Source organism: Fulmarus glacialis, unplaced genomic scaffold, assembly GCF_000690835.1.
Source record: "Fulmarus glacialis isolate BGI_N327 unplaced genomic scaffold, ASM69083v1 scaffold1102, whole genome shotgun sequence".
In the NCBI taxonomy this organism is placed as follows: Eukaryota; Metazoa; Chordata; class Aves; order Procellariiformes; family Procellariidae; genus Fulmarus; species Fulmarus glacialis.
The window spans coordinates 91519-111975 of NW_009198203.1; the positions used below are offsets into that span (position 1 = coordinate 91519).

General features: G+C 37.4%; 1 protein-coding gene across 1 annotated transcript in view; it reads right to left on the reverse strand.

Annotated features, from left to right (window-relative positions):
• The window catches only part of LOC104072384 (usherin-like), a gene marked incomplete at its 5' end in the record, with an annotated part of 182513 nt that overhangs the window by 62424 nt on the left and 99632 nt on the right, over positions 1–20457 (reverse strand). The window contains 9 exon segments of the mRNA XM_009572809.1: positions 5118–5275; positions 5983–6166; positions 6709–6816; positions 13563–13610; positions 13613–13742; positions 15771–15925; positions 16525–16722; positions 17112–17322; positions 19731–19954. Of these exon segments, the coding sequence (XP_009571104.1) occupies positions 5118–5275; positions 5983–6166; positions 6709–6816; positions 13563–13610; positions 13613–13742; positions 15771–15925; positions 16525–16722; positions 17112–17322; positions 19731–19954 (1416 nt within the window).

Genomic DNA, 20457 nt, shown 5'->3' on the forward strand with positions numbered 1-20457 from the left:
AATTCACTTTTGTACATCTGATCAGTGCATTTATTCTAGGAAAATTCACCACAAACCTTTGAAATTGGAACTATTCAGAATGCTTGATTTCCCAAGGAAGATTAAATACAAACAAGGACAGCTGAATCCAGCCATCAATATGCAGCAAAGCACACTTATTTCAAAATAATTGACCTATTCATGTCCAACATTCAGTCCATATAATTTAGCAGAAATGCTAAAAAAACCCAAACAACCAAAACCCAAAATCTTAAAATTCTGCTAAATGTTGCAATATATTAGGAATGATACTAATAATAAATATGCTCAGGAGAAAAAATATTCTCAAAAAGTGAACATGAAATTGTAAATAAAACCAAGTAAGCATCCTGAAAAATTCCAATATTCAATGGAAATCCTTCTACACTTTGATGAAATTCATCAGCTGCTAAGATCAAAGGATCACTTTATAATCTGAAAAATAAAAAATATACACTCATACAACACAGAAACTTGTAAAAAAAACCTTTCTTCCAGAATAGCCTTCAGCATCTGCAGCCAGTCTGAAACTACTACCTTGTGTGCTCTGATGACTGAAGGAAACAAAATGGGCATATTTGTTAAAGTCAGCTGGGAAACCACACGACTTGGTTAGTTCCAGAGTTCATAAATTTATGTCAGAATAAAAGGAACCGTAAAAGCACAAGTGAACCAATTTACTCTAAGTGCAAATGGCAGTTTTGTTATTTGGTGTCAAAGTTACCATGAGCACAATGACAACCTGCCATAACACATTTTCATGTTCACTAAAGAACAAGGATTTAGTTGGTTAATATTCCCAGCAATACTCTTTTTCATAATTTACAACAACTAGATGCTGATAGGTTATTTAACATTTATGAAGTTAAGATGTAATCAGAAAAACCCTGATTATCTTTACAAATAAAAAAGTTAAATTATTCCACTTTTTTTCTCTGCGACTTCATTTCACAGCAGGTGCACATTTTGCAATGGGACAAGTCAATCAAACTAAACCTTGTTTTTTTGTGGGCATATATGGATAACATTTAACAGACAATTCTGTGCAAAACTGCAAACTAGGTTTAACGGCTCTGTGCACTTCAAAACTAGGGTAGTTCAAAAATAGAATTTGCAGCACAAGATCCTTAGAATTGGGGGAAAAAAAACCACAGTCTGTTTTACAGACTGGTCACCAAAAATCTGTTTGAAGTCAATTGCTGAAAAATTGTTTAATATGATGTGAAACCCAATCACAATAAGAGCAAAATAGTTGAACTGTTTCACTTATAGTAAAAAAATACTAAAATAAGAATGTTATATCTTTTATTTATAAACAAGTAAGAGTAAAGTTATATTTTAATATTTAACCTCACAGAATAAAACAACCTCTTTGGCTTCTTGAGATTAAGTATTTACATTGAGCTTCAAATATCCAGATATCTCATTCTGGTTGTATCAAGTACTCCCAACAAGACTCTGAAGACAGTAATAGCTGGAGATGCTGACTGCTTTCAAGATGCAGAACTTTGGACATTGAGCTTGAAAAGCTTGTCCTACAGTGATGTGGAGCAAACAATAATTTACATGAGAAAACAAAAATGAGGAAACGTAACATCGGCTTAGCAAAAGTCAAAACAATTTGTTAGGCCACCAATAAAGGAGAAACCAGGTTAGCTGAGGAAACTAAGAGACAAAGCTAAGAGACAAATAAATGTCATTCAACACCAAATTTGATCCCAAGAAGAATAAAGTAGGAATCCAGACATGTTACACCACTTTCATTCTAATTGATAAGCAAACCCAGAGGTGGATGAAGTAGAAAAAGAAATAAATGGTGAAAGAAGACCTTTTAATCCAGATGATCATTAACATATGAAGCAAGTAATCTAGAAGCAGAGGACAGGGTCCTCTTTTGAACATGAACTTTTCATGGTATCACCAGCAGCAACTGAAGATATCTAAAAGAATCAGGCCCCCAGCGAGGACCAGTGGGGTTGTCAATGAGTTGAAATGCAGGATGGCTACCTGCCTACCTATCAATAACATTTATGGATATGCCTTGGGAGAATTATGTGGCGGCGTTTTTTTTCCATTCAGCTTTTCTGCTTCTATCCATGGCACTAATAGTTGTTCCATAATAATTGTAACATATCCTTCTGTAGCGTATCAGTGAAATGTACCATACCTTTGAGGTCTGTGCACTGAGGCAATGCAACACAAGATAATGGGATACCTATTTCAGAAAATAAAGTCCTATTTTCCATAGTGAGTGAGGTGTGTCAAATATTTTTTCTGAATCTATCACTTTAACCACTACTAGGCCACCTTGCTATTTAGCTAAATCAGGAGTTTTGAAATGCTACAAATCTATAAAGTCGTAAGTTTTAGATACATTACAGATGTTGAAACATTATAATTAAAGCCATCCAAAAGGAAGGTCTGTGTAATATGATGCCCATAATTAATCCTGAGGGTGATTATTTGATCCAAATTTATTACAGCAGATGAGAAGATAGAATGCCAAAGTATCCCTGATATCCCCAGACAGGAAGACACTATGACCAACTACCCTTTCATCAAAACTTGGTTTCATGGAGACTATACCAATTAAAATAACTGTCTCGTCCAAGAGTGACTGCCAAGCCTGACAATCCTTATAATAAACGCTGCATTCTGGATTTATAAGGGAAACCTATATTAGCTCAATATAGCCTATTGTGAAACAAGGATTCATACACAAAAAAAAAAAAAAAAAAAAAAAGACCAGAAAAAAAAGAAGTTACTCCATGCACAATGACATAAATAAGGATAAAAAGTTGTAGACTCTTTAGGCTAATCCTGCCAAGCTGGGGATGTATGTGGCTCCAGACGTGTGCTCGCATAGGACCTGTTAATGGGATGTATGCATTCCAGAAGATCAGAACCTCCAAAATAAACCTCTACCTGCATCCCCTGCAGTCTTGCTCTTGGAAAAAAAAACCTAGGAGCATAGAGGTCTCAGGATGAGCATGAAGCAGGATTATGAAGGGTCAACAATTAATTTTGTAGCTTCTGCATATACCTATGCTTCTGTACACAGGGTTTCTTTTAGTAGCATTAGTAGCATTTAGTAACATTTCTCTGCTGTTAGTACTCCCCATTCCTGTAAGATCAGCTAGTGGCCCTGAGGTGCTACAATAAAAGGAACAGCAAGTTTTGCTTTCCTGTCTACCCAACAGGGGCACTGTATGAAAAACAATCCCTTATTCTTACTTAAAAAATTAAATAATTGGCCCCATAACAAGAACGCAGAGAGGAAGGGACTGAGTCACCAAATATCCACAAAAGTTCGAGGTGCGTCCAGTACCTGGGAAGAAGGACATGTGCCTTCCCCTGACTGAGGAGAATGATTCCTACAGCTGTGTGAATACATCAGCCCTGCATCCTCTACAGAGCCATAACGTCCAGCCTCCTCCTCACCCCTCTGATCGTGTGGTTTCAGGAATACATAAACCTTTGCACGCACAATCTTAATTGCAACACAACCAAATGTGCTACACAGAGCCTGATTCTCCTTGCAGGCTTGTAACCTACTGCGAGTAACAGGAATTCGAGCAGCTAGAAAAGAAAAGGTCTAGAACAACAAGGACAAGCTTTTCTGGGAAACACCCCACTCTTCACAAGCCTACGCTATTCCAGTATATTCTGATGTTTTAAATCTATTCATAATGTTGCTGAATATTTTGTACCTTAAAATATATTTATTATCAAAACTATAATACAGCTTGAGTCACTTTCCAATAAAACCAACTGTAGATTATGTGCCATTCGAATTCACCTGCCTTCTGCTGGATTCTAAATCCTTTCAGGCAGTAAGGGGAAAAGTTTAATTTAAGATTTTAATCTTTTTCATATATTATAGCATTTCTATAATGGATTTTGTGCTTCTGAAAACTAAAAGATTGACAGCTCAGGGTATTATAGATTTATTAATCATTGCTTAAATGGGTAGGGTGAATGCTGCTAAGCACTGCCACAATACTTGCGATCCCAGCCTTAAAGGCAAAATACTTTTTCTAGGTGACTTTATTTTTCATGCCAATTGACTCTACTGTGACTGCTATGCAAGGAAAGAACATCTCAAATAATTAGGAAGAGGAGACATCAAAAATTTCCCTGAGTTCATTGATAAAACACATGCTGTTGTTATTGCAATATGCAAACATCTGAAGTTTCTAAAAAAATTGACCTCATTTTAACTGAAAAAACCAGTATCTAGAAACTGGATAACACCTTGCTGGAGATGAACTACGCTAGACAGAAAATTGTCCATTTACAATGCTCTCATTGTCCCACAATAACTACAGCATATCATTTTTATAACATCAGTAAAGTACACCAATCACTTAAGCTATGCTCTATATTAATGAAACAGAGCACAGTCTCATATAAAAAGATGCTATTATTCAATTATTCCTTCTTAGCCTTCCTCTGTAGTGGGCCAAGACAACCTGGTGATGTTCAGAAGAAGAGTAACAAGAAGAAAAATATTTCTGGGCCTTTGCTGACCCACCCTCCTGTAAGGTAACATGTCCACATAACACTATGGTGCTCTGGCAAATAAAATTTACCCAATCAGATCAAAGGATCAGCACAGGATCTCTGTGTCACGCTCTTACACCTTTTGTCAAAGGAGCTCAACATTGCATGCCTGCAGGACAACTGGACATTTTAATTGCCAGGATAGCTATCAAGACATCATCAACCCAAAAGGCTGGCAGGTTTCCCTGTCAATAACTCAGGTTAGTCTGAACAGAAGGGAAAACTTATTTTCAGTGTAATTGGGGTTTTTTTCCTTAATACTTGCATTCAATAATAGTTTACAAGATCAAATTTACATACGGATTTTTGATCAGCTAACCCTCTCAATACCCATGTCAAGTATATAGGTCAATATTATTAAAATAGTATGTCTCTAGGAAACAGCAGCTTTAGATACTGGTTATTTAAATCACACAAACACTAAAACCAAATACGAAGAATAAAAATATCAGAATGATTCAGCTGCCTGCCTGAATATACTAATTTTTCCATCCTTTCATTTTGCTACAAAGTACTACATAGAAATACATTTTTACCTGGCATGTCCCAGGCTAGAAATATAGAATATGCATCAATTACTGTGACATTATATGGGACATGAATTTTCTCTGGTGTTCCCACTGGTGTTTGTATAACATATTTATCACTAGTGTTGCTGCCGCCCCAAGTGCTGGCTTCCAGCTGGTAAACATATCTGCACAAACACAAAAAGATCAGTAGACACTACGGTTAGAAGCTTTAGGCATATCAGTAATAAAACATTTCCATTTTCACCAATTTAAAGTGAATACACTATACAAAGAGTATTACAAATACTGCATTAGTGAAGATTTTCAACTTTAGGTTTTCGTGATGTGAGAAAAGTAACTCTTTACTTATCATAAGAATAATTTTAATACTAAAATTCACATTAGCTTACATAAGAGAGAGAAGTATTGACTCAAAAAGTGTCAAAAACAATTTAGAATGGCCTCTGTAAAAATAGCAGCAGCTGCTACTTTTGAGCCAGTATGTTCAATATGCATAGAAACATTATAAACCATGTGCAGTGCTGTCTGCCATATAAAGACTTAAATTTTTCTCAGTATATTCCATGAGGGAAAAAAAACAACCAATGAGCCACCAGCAACCACCCAAGGAAAAAAAAAAAGCCTCCCCCTCTTTGAATCACAGTGATCTATTCTTAGAAAAGTTAAAAAAAAAGAGAAATCCTCTGATTAAGGCTTTCCAACATTTGGAAGCCTCCTAAAAGTGCTCTACTAATCTTTCAGTAATTAAGTAATACTATAAGAGATTTTTCTTTTGTTAAAAATGTAACTTACATTTTGTACATTTCACAAACACACGTACATATATTTTGGCCACCTTTCACATATACCAGAGCTCTTTAACATGCCTTACCTACTGTTAGGCTGCAGGTTAACATCTGTGAAATTCAGGTCTGTACTGCCACCCAGGAAAACCTGTTCTCCATCACGAAATAATCGATACTGAGTAATGAGTCCATTGGGTTTCTTTGGTTCACTCCAGTAGATTTCCACTTCTGTTGAGCTGACTATGATATGATGAGGTTTTGGCCATACCCCTATTAACATCACAATGACACTATTTTAATTTTGTGAGAGAAACATAAAGGGTTTTTTTTTTTCCTTTCCCACAGTTTGTGCTGTTGCTTTCAGCAATGTAATGAAAGCATAAAACATTGCCAGAGAGAATGACAAAATTTAACACACTTTCTGTATTTATCCTATATCAAACGCAACCAACTAGACAAGGTACAGATTAATGGAGAACAAGACCAAAGGCTGCAGCCTTTTTATGCCCAGTTGTCTCTGCATATTTATTTGTGCTTTAAAAAATATACATCTGCTGATTCTAACCTCGCTAACTTAAAGATCAACTTGGGGAAATTGTCACGGAAAGAAAGTAGAAAAGCAGTGCCAGGCAGTCAGTATAAAGAGTGTGTTAAGATACAAATATTCTACGAGAGATGGATTCTCTTGTGTAAATTTATACATGATATCTTGATGGATGATAGTGGAGTTTTGCACCTTGTTAAACCATCAGAAAATACAAGCCCATATGACCATCTCTTTGCAGTTCTATAAGAACATCTTTTTCCCTTACCATGAGGAGCAGCTTGTAAAGTTTGACCTGAAAGTGGTTGGCTAGAAGCACACCCAGCAGATGTGCATGCAGTAAGCATGAAGCTGTAATTAGTGTATGGCTGCAGACCTAGAAAGAGCAAACAGAGGTTAGACTGAGATGTTGACATCAGGCATCCCAAGAATTGTATCACTACACAGAAAGTTACTGGACTTAAAGTTAACTTTTAGTATTTTTGGCAAACGTAAAGTATGACCCATTCTAATTTTGCATCTGAATAATATTGAAATGGTGAATTCTTGCTAATTTAGATATATATCCTCTACTAGTTTAAAAGACCTGACAAAACAATTCAGATTGAATGTGTGTCTATGCTGCAACAGATCTATGGATGCCCCTTATATAGACATATCTGAATTAGCTTCAAATCAATTAGCTTAGATGGCACTTGCAGTGTAGTAACAACAGTCCAGATCTGAGCCCAGATTACCATCTGGGGAAAATTTACTCAGTCTCTAGGGTGTGTTTAGTCGGGGTTTTTCACCTATGCTTCTGTCTGTACAAAATGGTTAAAAATAAACTGAAAGGCACGTAAACATTCTTGGCACAGACATAATCTCCATCACTGGTAATGGTCATAGAAGTTCAAAGGCTTTCAACAGATAAGCATCTGAAAGTGTAATTGCTTAGAGTTTTGGACTTGAAAAGCTAAAGAGCCTGTAATGTTTTGAAAATTTATTACAAATATATTTGCAACAATAAGAAAAGATAATAAAATACTCTTTTACTTCAACATAAAATCTTCTACTATATTGCAAACAAGTCCAAAGATACTCTGTTGTTGCCCCCTTCTCAACTTCTTTTTGTTCAATTTTTTTCCCTATTTTTTCCTATTTATTACAAGATTTTACTATAAATGCTATAAAGCAGTTAGAAGCAGGACTGACAACCAAGCCCTCTCCATTACAAGATATTAATTTTAGTTACTTGTAATTTTTTTAAAACTATTTTTTCAGCTCAAACCTTCTATGCTGGACATCCTTGAATGGGACTAAAAGAGAATATACTGCTTTGACCTTTCCTTGGAAATTTTCAAACATCCTTGTGCTGTGTGTCAATGACTTCAGATTTGACATCAAGTTGCCTGCGGCTTAAGAATTTGACTTTAGGACTCCTCATAAAATTGTACCCAAAATTTGGCTAAGATACTAAGCTTTTAAAATAGCCATTTCTGCCCATTAAAGGCTTCTTACAGTTAACCGTTAAAGATGCAGACCTCTGTGAGCCTGTCTTGAACACCTCAGAGCTCAGCTTTAACTGCTGATCAGACTGCCTCACAGAGCATGCTCCAGCCCTGGTTACAGGGTCTTTGCTAAACTACTCTTTTGGGTATTTCTCAAAGTTGATCTTAAAAATTATATTACCAGGATAAACACTGAAAACCCCTCTCTCGCATGTTTTCAAGGACCCTCTTGTTAACACCTCATCATACATTAAAAAAAAGTTCCTGTTCCTGAATGCAAACGGGACAAACAGTATAACAAGAAGAAGCAACTTATACACAAAAACTCTGTGAAAATATTAAGATTGCAAACCTGAACACTCATAAACTAGGAAATCCCAGCGTTAGGACATTGTACAATACAAATTTACCCCGTTTGTGTACAGGCTCTGTGGCACAGTCCTATCTAAAATTCCCTCCAGCATGTGGCCTCTCTAATTGTATGTAATTCAAGACTTTTTTTGTAGTGACCACCCCTAGAGTGTCCGGTTGCTTTACTAACACCAACCAGCTAAGCATTGCAAATGGCTTAATGCAGTAGCAGAAGAATTTAAAAAAAAAAAAAAAAGATTTCTCTCACTCAGAAACAAGATGCAGACACAAAGAGACTGAGAAATGAAAACCTCCCTGGACCTGCCAGGAGACCATCTGGGATGCCTGGAACCTGGCTGTCAGAGTATCTGGTGTTGTGCAAAACTTTATATATCTGAGCACAACCCCTGGTGCCTTCAGCTGCAGCTCTGAGAGCTCAGGAACTAGTAATTCAGGCCCCAGGGCTCAGGCAGGGTGTCTGGAAAATAAAGACGACATAGTTATGATGAGCTGTGAAAACTTGAGATGTGTCTTGCTTAGTACCACAGCCGGAACAGAAATGAACGTCCTGCAGAGCCAGGACAGAAGCCAAGTGTGTCGATCCAGAGATCAGTCTCTCCTCCAGGCCGTCCCACACTTCATTCACTGTAGCTCTCTAATCCGGCATCCCACAGGAGACCTGCCAGGGCCTGTCCCACCGCCCCAGCTGGCGAGCGGGGCAGGCCGGGGGCAGCCCCAGGCCAGGCACTTCCCTGGGGATGGGGCTGGGCTGGGACATGGGCCCGCGGGTGGCCCTGGCTTGTCAGGGCCCATGGCTGGGCAGGGCAGGGCTGGAGGCCAGCACAGCTGCGAGCAGGGATTGAGGGCAGCAGGCTGGGCTGAAATGGGGTCCTGGGTCCCGGGGCAGGGCTGGGGGAAGGCCCCAGGGGAGGCTGGCAGCAGCTTGACAGAGAGCTGATGTGGGAGCGTGCTGCAGCGGCGAGGCCGCCCTGTGTGCTGCCACTGGGCTGCCCTCTCAGGACACTGCCTCTTCTCCTTTCTTCCTTTTGGTGGCCAATGCCGCCAGCCCCTCAGCGATCCTCATTTTATCCCTCTGGGTTGGCACTATCCCTGTTGCCTCCCTCGCTGTTCTCCACATTCACACAAACTTCGGGCTTGCGCCTCCCTGACTTCTGCCGAGCAGAAAAGAAATTTAGCTCTGGGCAGATGCAGAATTAGGCCCGTCTACACTGAGATTCCCAGAAGGAATAAACCCACCAAACACAGGAAAAGCTGAGGCAGCAGTCCTGCATACAGGAGTCTTTTTTTATTTATTTGTCTTTATTCCTCCCCAGAAGAGACAGAGCTTGTGGACTGAATGAGGCAGTAACCCTGCGTACAAATGACTACGCTACTGTGTAATGCAGACTGCTTGTGTGAAAGAGGCTGAATTAGGATTATACAGGTCAATTCATAAGTAGTATACAGGTCAATTTTTAAGTGCTTGGCTTTGTGACCTTAATAACGTACTTTTGACATAGCTCATGTGCCTAATTGTAATTACTTCATGAACAATGCAATTCTGTGACAAGAAAAAATGTCTGGCCAAGATCTTTGTTTATAAACAAATCCTTGCTTATAGCCATTACAGAGATATTTTAATTAAAATATATTACAAACAAATAGAGAGAAAGAATAAGCAACAATTATGTAGAAAGGTAGAATACTGAATGGAAGACATGCAGGCTGCTTACAAATTGAACAAGATGTGAAGGAGAGAAAATAAAGAGATGACTCAGAGGGACAGCCCTGGCTGTAACCTAATCATGAACTGGAGGAGAAGAAAAATCATGTGAACACTGTGTATAAAGGTAAGAAGGGAGAAAATGACAGTTGCAGACTAGAGAGAGGCAAAGGCATGGAGGAAAGCCAAGTATTTAACATTTCAGGATAGAAAAGATTACTGTGGCAACAAATTACTTGAATTCCCCTAAAGGGAGTCATGTTCACTTTTAAAGGAAACATGCATAATAAAGCAATACTCATTTACAACTACACTTTAAAGAGAAAAATGGGCATTAAAAAAAGAGCACATGGTTTCACTAAATTTATCGGTGAAATTCTGATACCTGAAACCTCTAGTCATACATGGAGCAGTGACAGCAGATTTTTATCTAGATTATTAAAGCTTTGCATTAAACACCTTGTCTTATGTATGCTTTGGACAGCTCTGTGCAAATCTATGTATGTGATTAATAATAAAAATAACAAGTAAGATAATCTTGAAACATAAACAGCGTTTTGCTTTTCCAATTTCTCTACTTGATTGTTCACTAGAGGATACTTCTCCCCTCCTTTTCTTTTTTGGTCTATTATTGTGGGGTTTTTTTTATTCTTTTTTTTTAACTTAGCAGTCTATTTTCTTACTGCAGCATTTGTCATTTGCCAAAAGGCTGTGAAAGAGTGATTTTTTAAGAAGCATTCTTCTATTAGCCAAATCAATTCCTTCTGATACTGTTTGTCTCCATTTGTGGGTATGGCTCCAGCAAGGTCAGTAATTAGCTCCTAGGCTAACACTCCTGGGCCCCGTCGTGGGAATTTCACTCAGGAGGATGTCAGATTGCTGACCACAGCCTCACACAACCCTTCCACCCCCAAGAGTGTATCCTTTAGATAGATATTACTAATGATTCAGTGCTGCATGGAGACAGAGTTGACCAGTGACAACATTTCTGTATCTCTTCAGTTTTCACTACCCTGAAATGGAGAATATGTTCAGATGAAAGAATTTCAAACCATTCAGTCATAAAGTATTTCTTAATATTGTTTCTTTTACTAAAATAAACATCGATGATCTTGTCTGGCTTTTACCTAAAGATGATCCTACAAATTCTCGATAAAGCCTCTTACTTGGGATAATATCTTTAGTGTACTTAAAGAAGGAGTTGAGAAGAATCTTTGCTATAAACCCACCTGCTGCTGCTGAAGAGGGCACTCTTAGCTTTCTTTTACAATTCCTCTAATTATTTTCTTCAGTCTTACCCTCTGCCTGGCCCCCACTGCAAAGCATTAGCAGGCCCATTTGTAAAGTAGTAGTAACACAAAGTGAAACAATGCCATAACTGTCATCCAAATTGTTCTGTACAGGGTAGTGGAAGTGTTCAGTAATAAATGATATAAAAAGGTCTTTTATTGACAAGCTGCCATGTGCTGTTTGCATTAGAGAATATGAGAAGATGATGGCTGCTGCCCCTCAGTCCCAGTGGCATTCAACTCAGTGAGATAGCAGAAAATGCTTCAGTTTGCTTAAAGCATTGATAACACCTCTAAATAATTAACTGAGGACTTCCTGTCTTCAATTACTTAATGCTTTTTTTAACATCTTGAGAGGATTATAAGCAATTTATGGATTTCACATGATGAGCACATTCACCACTATTCCCACAAAGCATTTGTGGGATCATGTTTCCAAAGCTTTGATGTAATTAAAAATAAGCAGCAAGACAATGGTGCAGTGGCAAGGTGCTAGCCTTCTCGTCTGGTATTTGCAAGACCCTAGATTCAAAGTCTCAAGAAATGCTAATGCTACAGCTTCATTAATGTTCAACTGTGGCTTGGGGAAAAGCAGACAGTTTTGGGAGAAAAAAAAAAAAAAGAAAAAGGAAGATGAGAAAATCAAAACATACATCCACAGGGAATAAGACAACGGTTCAAACATTTGAGATTATGTATGAAATAAATTTGATTGTTTTATCTTATTCTTTTAATTTAGAGAGCAATAATTATCCACATTGCTAAATCACTGCCATGAATTCCACGTTATTACCCAAGGAAGCTCCTGCAGAAAACAGTACAAGATTTGATTATGACTGTCAGGAGGAATGATCACTTATTTCACTCCTGACTTAACATGGCAGCATTGGACAGTGGCTTAATGGAACAGACACACAAAAGGAAAAATATCCTTGTTTCTCAGAAGGTAATTTCATTTCCTCTCCCTTCCAACTGGTAAGAAAAACAGTATTGTTTTCATTAAAATCTCAGTTACTCCGGAGGTATAACTGCCTTTGGGAAGGAAGTGGGAGCACGAGAAGTATTTTTCAAATGGGTTTGATAGATCATTCCTTGTTGGTAGGTGTTCTTTACAGTATAAACTTACAACAGCAATTCTAAAACACCAACTGGCATACTCTACTTAATATCTCATGTCCAGAAGCACTGAATATGGAGACAGGCGTAATATACAGTTGACGAATTTCACACTGAGCATGATATTGTCAAAAAGGAACAGCAATTCTTTACTCCTCTGTGAGTAACTATAGCAAGGACAACCTCTTTTAAAGCACTAAGGGATCCACTCTGACTCAGGACTCACGCTTTGAGGGGTGGTTGAGAGTGCCGTATATGCTATATAGGTTTTATATGCCCTAAGTCAACTTCCACTCTTTGGGTGGCTATCATATGGTGTGTATAATATATGGATCTCTAAGATTCCTACTCAGGTGGAAAAGAAAAAAGGAAAAAATAATGTATTTATGAATTCCTAAAAATCATAGATACAAGAATTCGATGAGCAACCTGAGGTCAAAGACTGAAAAAAGGTATTCCAGAATGTTTATGTTCCTGTTTTGTGTTCAACAGAAGCATTTCTAAGAATAATTTTGCTTCAGTGTAACATTCAAATATAACTAAAAATTGAATATGTGAAAATAATACATTTGAGGTCTGAGTCAAATCTTCCCCTAAAATCCCTTGACTAAAGCTTCTTTCAGATATACACACACTTGTGAAATTTCACCAAGTATTTAGAAAATATATAAGATTATAAACAGAATTCAGGATCTTTCCCTTTCTTTTCTTTTTTATTATCTCAGGCATAAAGTACTGGATCCTTCTCGCTCCTACACTGCTACACATTCACAGCAGCACTAGTGACTTCAATTGTGTTACTGCACATTAATGACGGTAAAAGAGACAGTTGAATCTGTGTGAAGGGATGGCAAGCCTACACAGAATATCTGAGACCTTGAGCACACCACAAGCATGCATCTTGAATCGAGCTGGACAGATTTATTTTAAAATTTTGAAATTAAATCTATTAATATTTTAACAAACAGCAGCCAGAAATGAAAGACATTGAAAAAAATAAATTTAAGACATGTAAAGTCATGATAAAGCTTTCTAAATTGTGCACAGTACTAGGGATTTAAAAGTTACTGACAAGTAGCATTTTTAATATGTTAATACTGTCTTATACCTTAAGGACAGGACATTAACCTGTCAGAGAGCTCTGCCTCCTTACCTGACACTGTGTGCTGCATTCTGCTTGCAGCGTCAGTGTATATAAGTAATGGTACTCTCTGATGATACCATTTGGTTTCTTGGGTGCAATCCAGCTTAAATGTAATGCTGTTGAGTTCAAAGCACTGATGTCTGGTGGCTGAACACTCTCTGGGACTCCTTGGACAGTGACTGCAACTACCTGAAGACATATGAATTAAACAGCAATTTAATGTAATAGTACACTAGATACCATGATCAATGAGAATGTCACTTTTGTTTTAAAATACCATTTGGTTTCTTGGGTGCAATCCAGCTTAAATGTAATGCTGTTGAGTTCAAAGCACTGATGTCTGGTGGCTGAACACTCTCTGGGACTCCTTGGACAGTGACTGCAACTACCTGAAGACATATGAATTAAACAGCAATTTAATGTAATAGTACACTAGATACCATGATCAATGAGAATGTCACTTTTGTTTTAAAATGTTGTTTGGCCTGGCATATCATTACCAAGGGCCTGGAGAACTAGTTACTTTTTCCTCCTTTTTCACAATGAAATCTGACCTTGAATACATTACATAAGTCTATGTCTACAATTTATCACAACAAGTTCACCACGTTCTAGCTGCAATGTATAGCACAGGGTGAAACAACAAAAACTGTATTGCTTGAAAACTCTTGATAACTCTCTTCCATATGGTTTGTCAGTGTCTCTGCATTTTAACTGCCTGATTTCATATATTTTAAGCACCAGTAAACATGGGGCTAAGCCTCCATATATCCCATGCAATCTGAACTCTATTGTAGATATTTGCAACTCCATATTTTTGTAAGGGAACCAAAGATTTTGAAAGATAGAATAACTTTGCACTTGTTAAGCTCTTTCTACAAAAAAAGAAGAAGGAGGAAAAAGCTAATTTTCTATTGACACATCTCTACCATCTCCTACAGAGGCATTTCCAAATTACACTGGTTTAATAAGTGAGTCAGACCTTTTTCTCTTTGAGAACCACTTTTCTTTTTCTGTTATTACCACCGTAAAATATTTATATTATGCTGTAAATATAAAATGTGCCCTCTATTATATATTGTCTTAGTGCATTTGGTGGAATCAGTCCCTATTTGCAGATGTCAGTGTTTGCAACAGTAAACTCCTTAATTACAGACAAGTGAAATAAGCAAGATTTATTAGCTCAGGACAATGGTTGCAGCAACTGTGCCTATGTAGCTTCCAGACCACAGCTCTGTGTGCAGGTGGAGGACTATGAGCCTATCTCCATCCCTCTGCATCAGTGTTTCTTTTCTTATACTTTCGGCTGAGATTTGCACCCATAAGAAAAACATTTAAACAACTGAAAAAAAAAAAAATCAACTTTTCAATAAAAAATCAACTTTTCAGTCCCATAGATTTTATAATTACAAAGAACAGTCATTATTCCCCACCTCTGCCCCACACACCTTACACTTGCAGTCCTAGAAATTCACTTTCATAGAGGCAAGGATATTATTGTGAAAAAGAGGTCACTTAAGAAATAGTTTTTCCAAATGATGAATAAGACTGGTACTTTGCAGAATAGAAACTAGAGCTGGTTAAATAGTAATGCTGGTGAAAGGCATCCATGATTCAGAGTGATACAAGAGGAAATGAAGCAGTGACAAAGGGAGGGAAGAGATTCTGTTTGCTTAAAACTGAAGCAGGGGCAGGTTGTACACAAAGGGAGTGTAAAGCCTGAAGCAGGTACAGACATGGAAAGCCACTGAAGGGTAGTATAGTGGAAGGAGGCTCTAAATAAGAAGGTTGTTGAACAAATTGATAGACTAGAGCTAAAGCAGATAAACTAAGAAATACCAAGGAAGAAGAGGCTATAGACCTTCTAGTGAGAAGCAAGGATTTAATTTCAAGGCTTAGAGAAAGTGCATTTTAATATTCCTTACTCCATTCTATCATGTGCAGCTTTCTCTTTAACAAACATCAGTTCCTACAGTGCAATTTCAGCAATTTTGCCAAGACTGAGATACTGCTTTCTTCTTCTGCTTGCTTGTATCAACCTTAGGTTCCAAATAATCACCTGTCAGTAGTTGAATCCAAATAAGATTACTGATGTTTTTCACTTGCTTACTCAATAATCACCATGTCTTCAAATTACAGCTTTCCAAAAGCATTTTTCTGTTACGACACTGGCTGGTAAAATTCTGGCACCAGTTCCATAAAGACCAATTTACTAACCTTGCCGCTGTCTGCGCAACCAGCAACAGTGCAGGCTCGCAGCTGGTATGAATATTCTTGGTATGGCTGGACACCACTTGTGTCTGTGAAGCTCATTTCTGTTCCTCTAAAACGCTCAATTCCATTTCGGAGAATGATATAGTGAATAACAAGACCTGTTGCAGGAAGAAAGTTTTCCCTTTCGTTAGCTGAGAAATCCTGTGTGATGGTATACTATAATAACCTGCTCTGCACACAGAAAATATTAAATGAAATCTCTAGGTGACCACTGTAACAGACAATCATCCCATTTAAATGGTTAATGTCAATTACCAGCTACTCTCTTCAACCTCTACATCAACATCTCAGTATTTCTCAATTTTTATTAAGACCTATTGCAAGTTTCTCACTGTTTGAAAATCATAAGCAAGATTTCCTTGAAAGAAACATGAGTATCACCCACTCACCCCCCCCGAATCCCCAAATATTTTGTAACATGATTGTGATTTTCTGATCATATTTGCCAATTATTATTACAACTGTTCTCAAAAGAAGCTTCTGGGCACTTCTCAGAGACATACTAAATTGTCTTCTGTGAAGTTAGACTCTACTTTTATTTGCAATGAAAATGATCTCAGCCTACAGCAAATTCTTCTTGCAAAGTTTAGGAATACGTATATTTCAGTGCCAGTGATTAATTAAGAAACATTTTGTGATTTTGGAACACTGTCAGTTGAATGATAGAACATATTCTTTTTTAAACATATATCAATACCATTCGGTTGAAGTGGTTCCTCCCAGTTTAGAAGTATCATGTCTTCCCGATTATCCACTTTGGCCCATTTTGGTGGACTTACGCCCTGTGGCACATCTTGCTTAGTGACAGCTCTGCTAATTTCACTGAAGCCTCTTCCATAGCTATTCCAAGCAGCCACTCTGTACTCATATGTGATAAAAGGTTTGAGGTTCAGGTCTAGAAAAAGAAAGTTACATATGGATCAGCCCAGTCTTATCAAAATACAAAATAACCTTTGTTTATTTTTTTTCTGTGCCCATGGGACTACTTCTGTTTAAAGACAGATAGATATGGAAGTTGTTCTTTTAGTCAGGGCCATTTTCTGATATAGCAATATTTCTGTCAACTTTTGTGAAAGCAAGTTTAGACCTTATGTATTCACTGAACTTCTTGCTACTCATTTCATTTCCCTGAAGATACTGGCCTGACTCACAGATTAATTCTTAAAGAATGCTACTTCACTACAATTGCTTCACATTTAATTAGAATACTTGATAGCATCTTTTCCTCCAGAGTGAATTAAATACACCAGCAAACCACCAATCTGATATGCCACTTTTCCTTACCTGTAAACGAATACTGGTTTGGACTTCCTGTGTAGACAGTTTCCTCTTCAGCTGGACACACACCTTCCTTTATCTCCTTTTCTGTAGCACTCTGTGAACCTTTTATCCACGCACAGATATTCTCCCTGGGATCAAAGTCACACTTTCCACAATGTGCTGTTGCCTCCATAACTAAAGGGCAAAGGATATTAGCCTTGCATTCTTCTTTTACCTAAGGAGTACACATACAATTTTAATATATTTACCGCATCTTCCTTTCTTTACAAATGCTTCCATTAGTATTTCTCTGTCTTTATGCAACATATAAATCAAGCAACCACATTGAGTACCTTGATATTTCTAGCATATGGGAGACCCTTTCAGCCCTTGGCCTGAAGGCCAACCTACTGTCTTTGGTGTTTAATGTTTTTATAATCCTTTCTAAATGAAACTTTTTTTTTGGTAGGGTCCTTGCATGGAAAAATCACAAATGTTAACCACCAGAAGCCCAAATGGCTGAGTTTGTTGAAAGTAGAAGAGTCTATAATCAAATGAGAATAGGATTTTATCTGAGTATTTGAACATTCTGCTTCTGCAAAGGCCAATATCCCCTGGCAAATCCATAACAAATTCCTAGCCCCTCACACTGCCAAGTACACAAGAGGCTCTCTGCAATTCCTTGGCAGCTGTCAAGGCTGAGAACTCTATCCATGGGCAACATAAATTGTGTCCTCTACCACATCACTCCTAAACAGCAGTTTTGCTGCAGTAAGAGCACCTCTGCAAACTTTGATGCAGATTTAACCCATAAAGAACAATTCACACAAATAGAAATATACACTGAACATCCACACGTTTCCATTAAAATTCATGAAATAATATTTTTGCCAAACCATAAGCTAGAGAGCAATAATTCTCATAAAATATAGGTTGTTGCAGGAAGAAATGTACTGCAATATTTGCTACAAATATTTCTGCCCATTAGGCTAAAACTTTAGAAGGAAAATCAAACAGATTATATCTAATGCTTCCTTAATTCACCTATTGAAACTAGTTTGTTAGCTGATTATGAACTTCAGCTAATTTAATTTCCCAAACTTGGCACTTTCACAAAAATTACATTGTGATAGATATCAATATAAGATGTAGGATATAGATGGATTGGATTCACATATAAAGTAACACCAGAATATGGCTCAGAATATCAGTCCTTTTAATGTTAGTAAATCTATACATACCAGAAAGCCAGCACTGCTATCTCTTTTCTACTGCGGGTAAGTGAAATACAAAGTGCTTCCTTTTTTTGTACATTATACCTGAGGCATGGATCTAGCATGTTATCTACCAGAATTCATTAACCTATTCGCAGCCATTTTTTGCCTTGCATGAACTACTAATACAATGCATTGAGGAACAGTAGCTGACTCATCACAACACTTGGATTTTCTCTAGGAGAAAATTATTCAGTCTGAAAATGAAATTACATTAAAACCTTGACATGGAAAGAAGAAGATGGAAGAAATATTTGTGTATTAGCAGATGAACGAAAAGGATACAGGAACACCTATATGTGGCAGGATGGGGTCTGTTTTTCTTTTTACTTTAGTGATAAATTCCACAATATCTACCCGATTTCTATATGGTAGAATTCACAATATCCAACCCTCTTTCTTTCTGTCTCACCCACTTTCTCCCTCTCTCCATAAATATAAATATAAATATACAATAAATATAAATATATATAAACGAATATACATATATAAAAACAGGGTTTCCATCCTTTGAAATGTTCATTTTCTTAAACAAAAATTGTAATAACAGTTGACAATATTTTTACAGCTTATGTATAACACCAAGATGCTAATTCTTGAAGATTTCTATTTAATTCAACGGGAGTTGCAAGACTTCGCAGCTTTGAAAGTTTGGCCAAATTGTCTCATGCTGATATTTATAGTCACTGGCCACTCTTAGAAAAGGTGGAATTAGCCTTTATGGTGCTTAGTTTACTCTTGCATTAAAACAGAGTGAAAATAAACTGTATAATTCATTAGGCGCGAAAGGCACCAAAAATATACTACCCTCGTTGCTAAAAGTTATACAGGGACCTATCCTAGTACTGCTGAAACTTACGCCAAAATTGCCACTGGTTTTCTGTAGGATCAGGATGAAGTCTACCACGAAAATATCAATTGCTTTATTTTTATTTATAGTTTTTTTAGGAGGTTGGGGAATCTATGTCATACTGTCTGCCCAAATTGAAATGTAATAGCATTTTTATACTTCAGAACTGGCCACTTCAATTTCAATTTCCACTTAAGGAACATCATCAGGAACTGTGGTCACAGAACGGAACCTGGCTATACATGCCAGTCTTGTTAGTATGCCAGCTTTTAGCCACTGTACTAATCTGAAGTGCTGGGCAACACTTCACAGAGGCAGCTAATCATTATTAATTCCTTTAGAATTCATTGCAATAACATCAATCATGGTGAACTCATTTGGTATTAATATGGATGTAATGTGAAAATGAATAATGCACACAAGAGTTTTTATATTCCTATTTTAGAAAAATAGTTATGAACAGTGTATTTCTCTTTCCATCGTCAAATCAGAGCTACCGAGAGATATTCTATCAATTACCTTCATCATCATTCCAGCTGAAATCTTGTCAGAGCAAACATATTTCAAAGGATTATATCCAACTCCATTACAGCATTCTTCGCTCTTTGGAATAAGTTCAGTCTCACAGCATTTTACTGGCACTTGGTCATTCTTTCTAACATGTGCTAGGAACTCACCACTGGAACCTGAGCAGCATATGGTATCTGACATATTCACGTATTCCTGCCCACAACAGAACATCCCTGAAATGAACAAACAAAAAATATACATCTGAATATGAAATGTAAGTAAATAAATAAATAGATAAAGAAAGGAGAAAGCTCTGAATGTAATATAGCTTAGTATAAAACCATCAGCAGCTGGAATTACGCAGATTTAGCTGAAGTGAGATTAAATTTGAACGTGAGGTGACTGAAGTAAGCGTCCTGACTTCTAGACCTGCTGAAAACAATCAAGAATTAGAGAAATAAACAGGGATCCCCTACAATCAACATCACAATTGCTGAAATTTTGTAAGAACCTTTGTTATGAAATACCATACCAAAGTAATGTGCACAGCAGGTCGAAGACAGAGTGCTGATGAAAATTTCCTGTGGAATGTAGAAAATTGAGAAAGCTTCTCCATGTACTTACCAGTCAGGTCTCATTCATCCCCCCTTACATGGGCAGTCTTCCAACAGTGCATCTTAGCATTCCAGAATGTTTCACATTACATTTTATGTTTTAAAGTGGGGGTTCATACTAG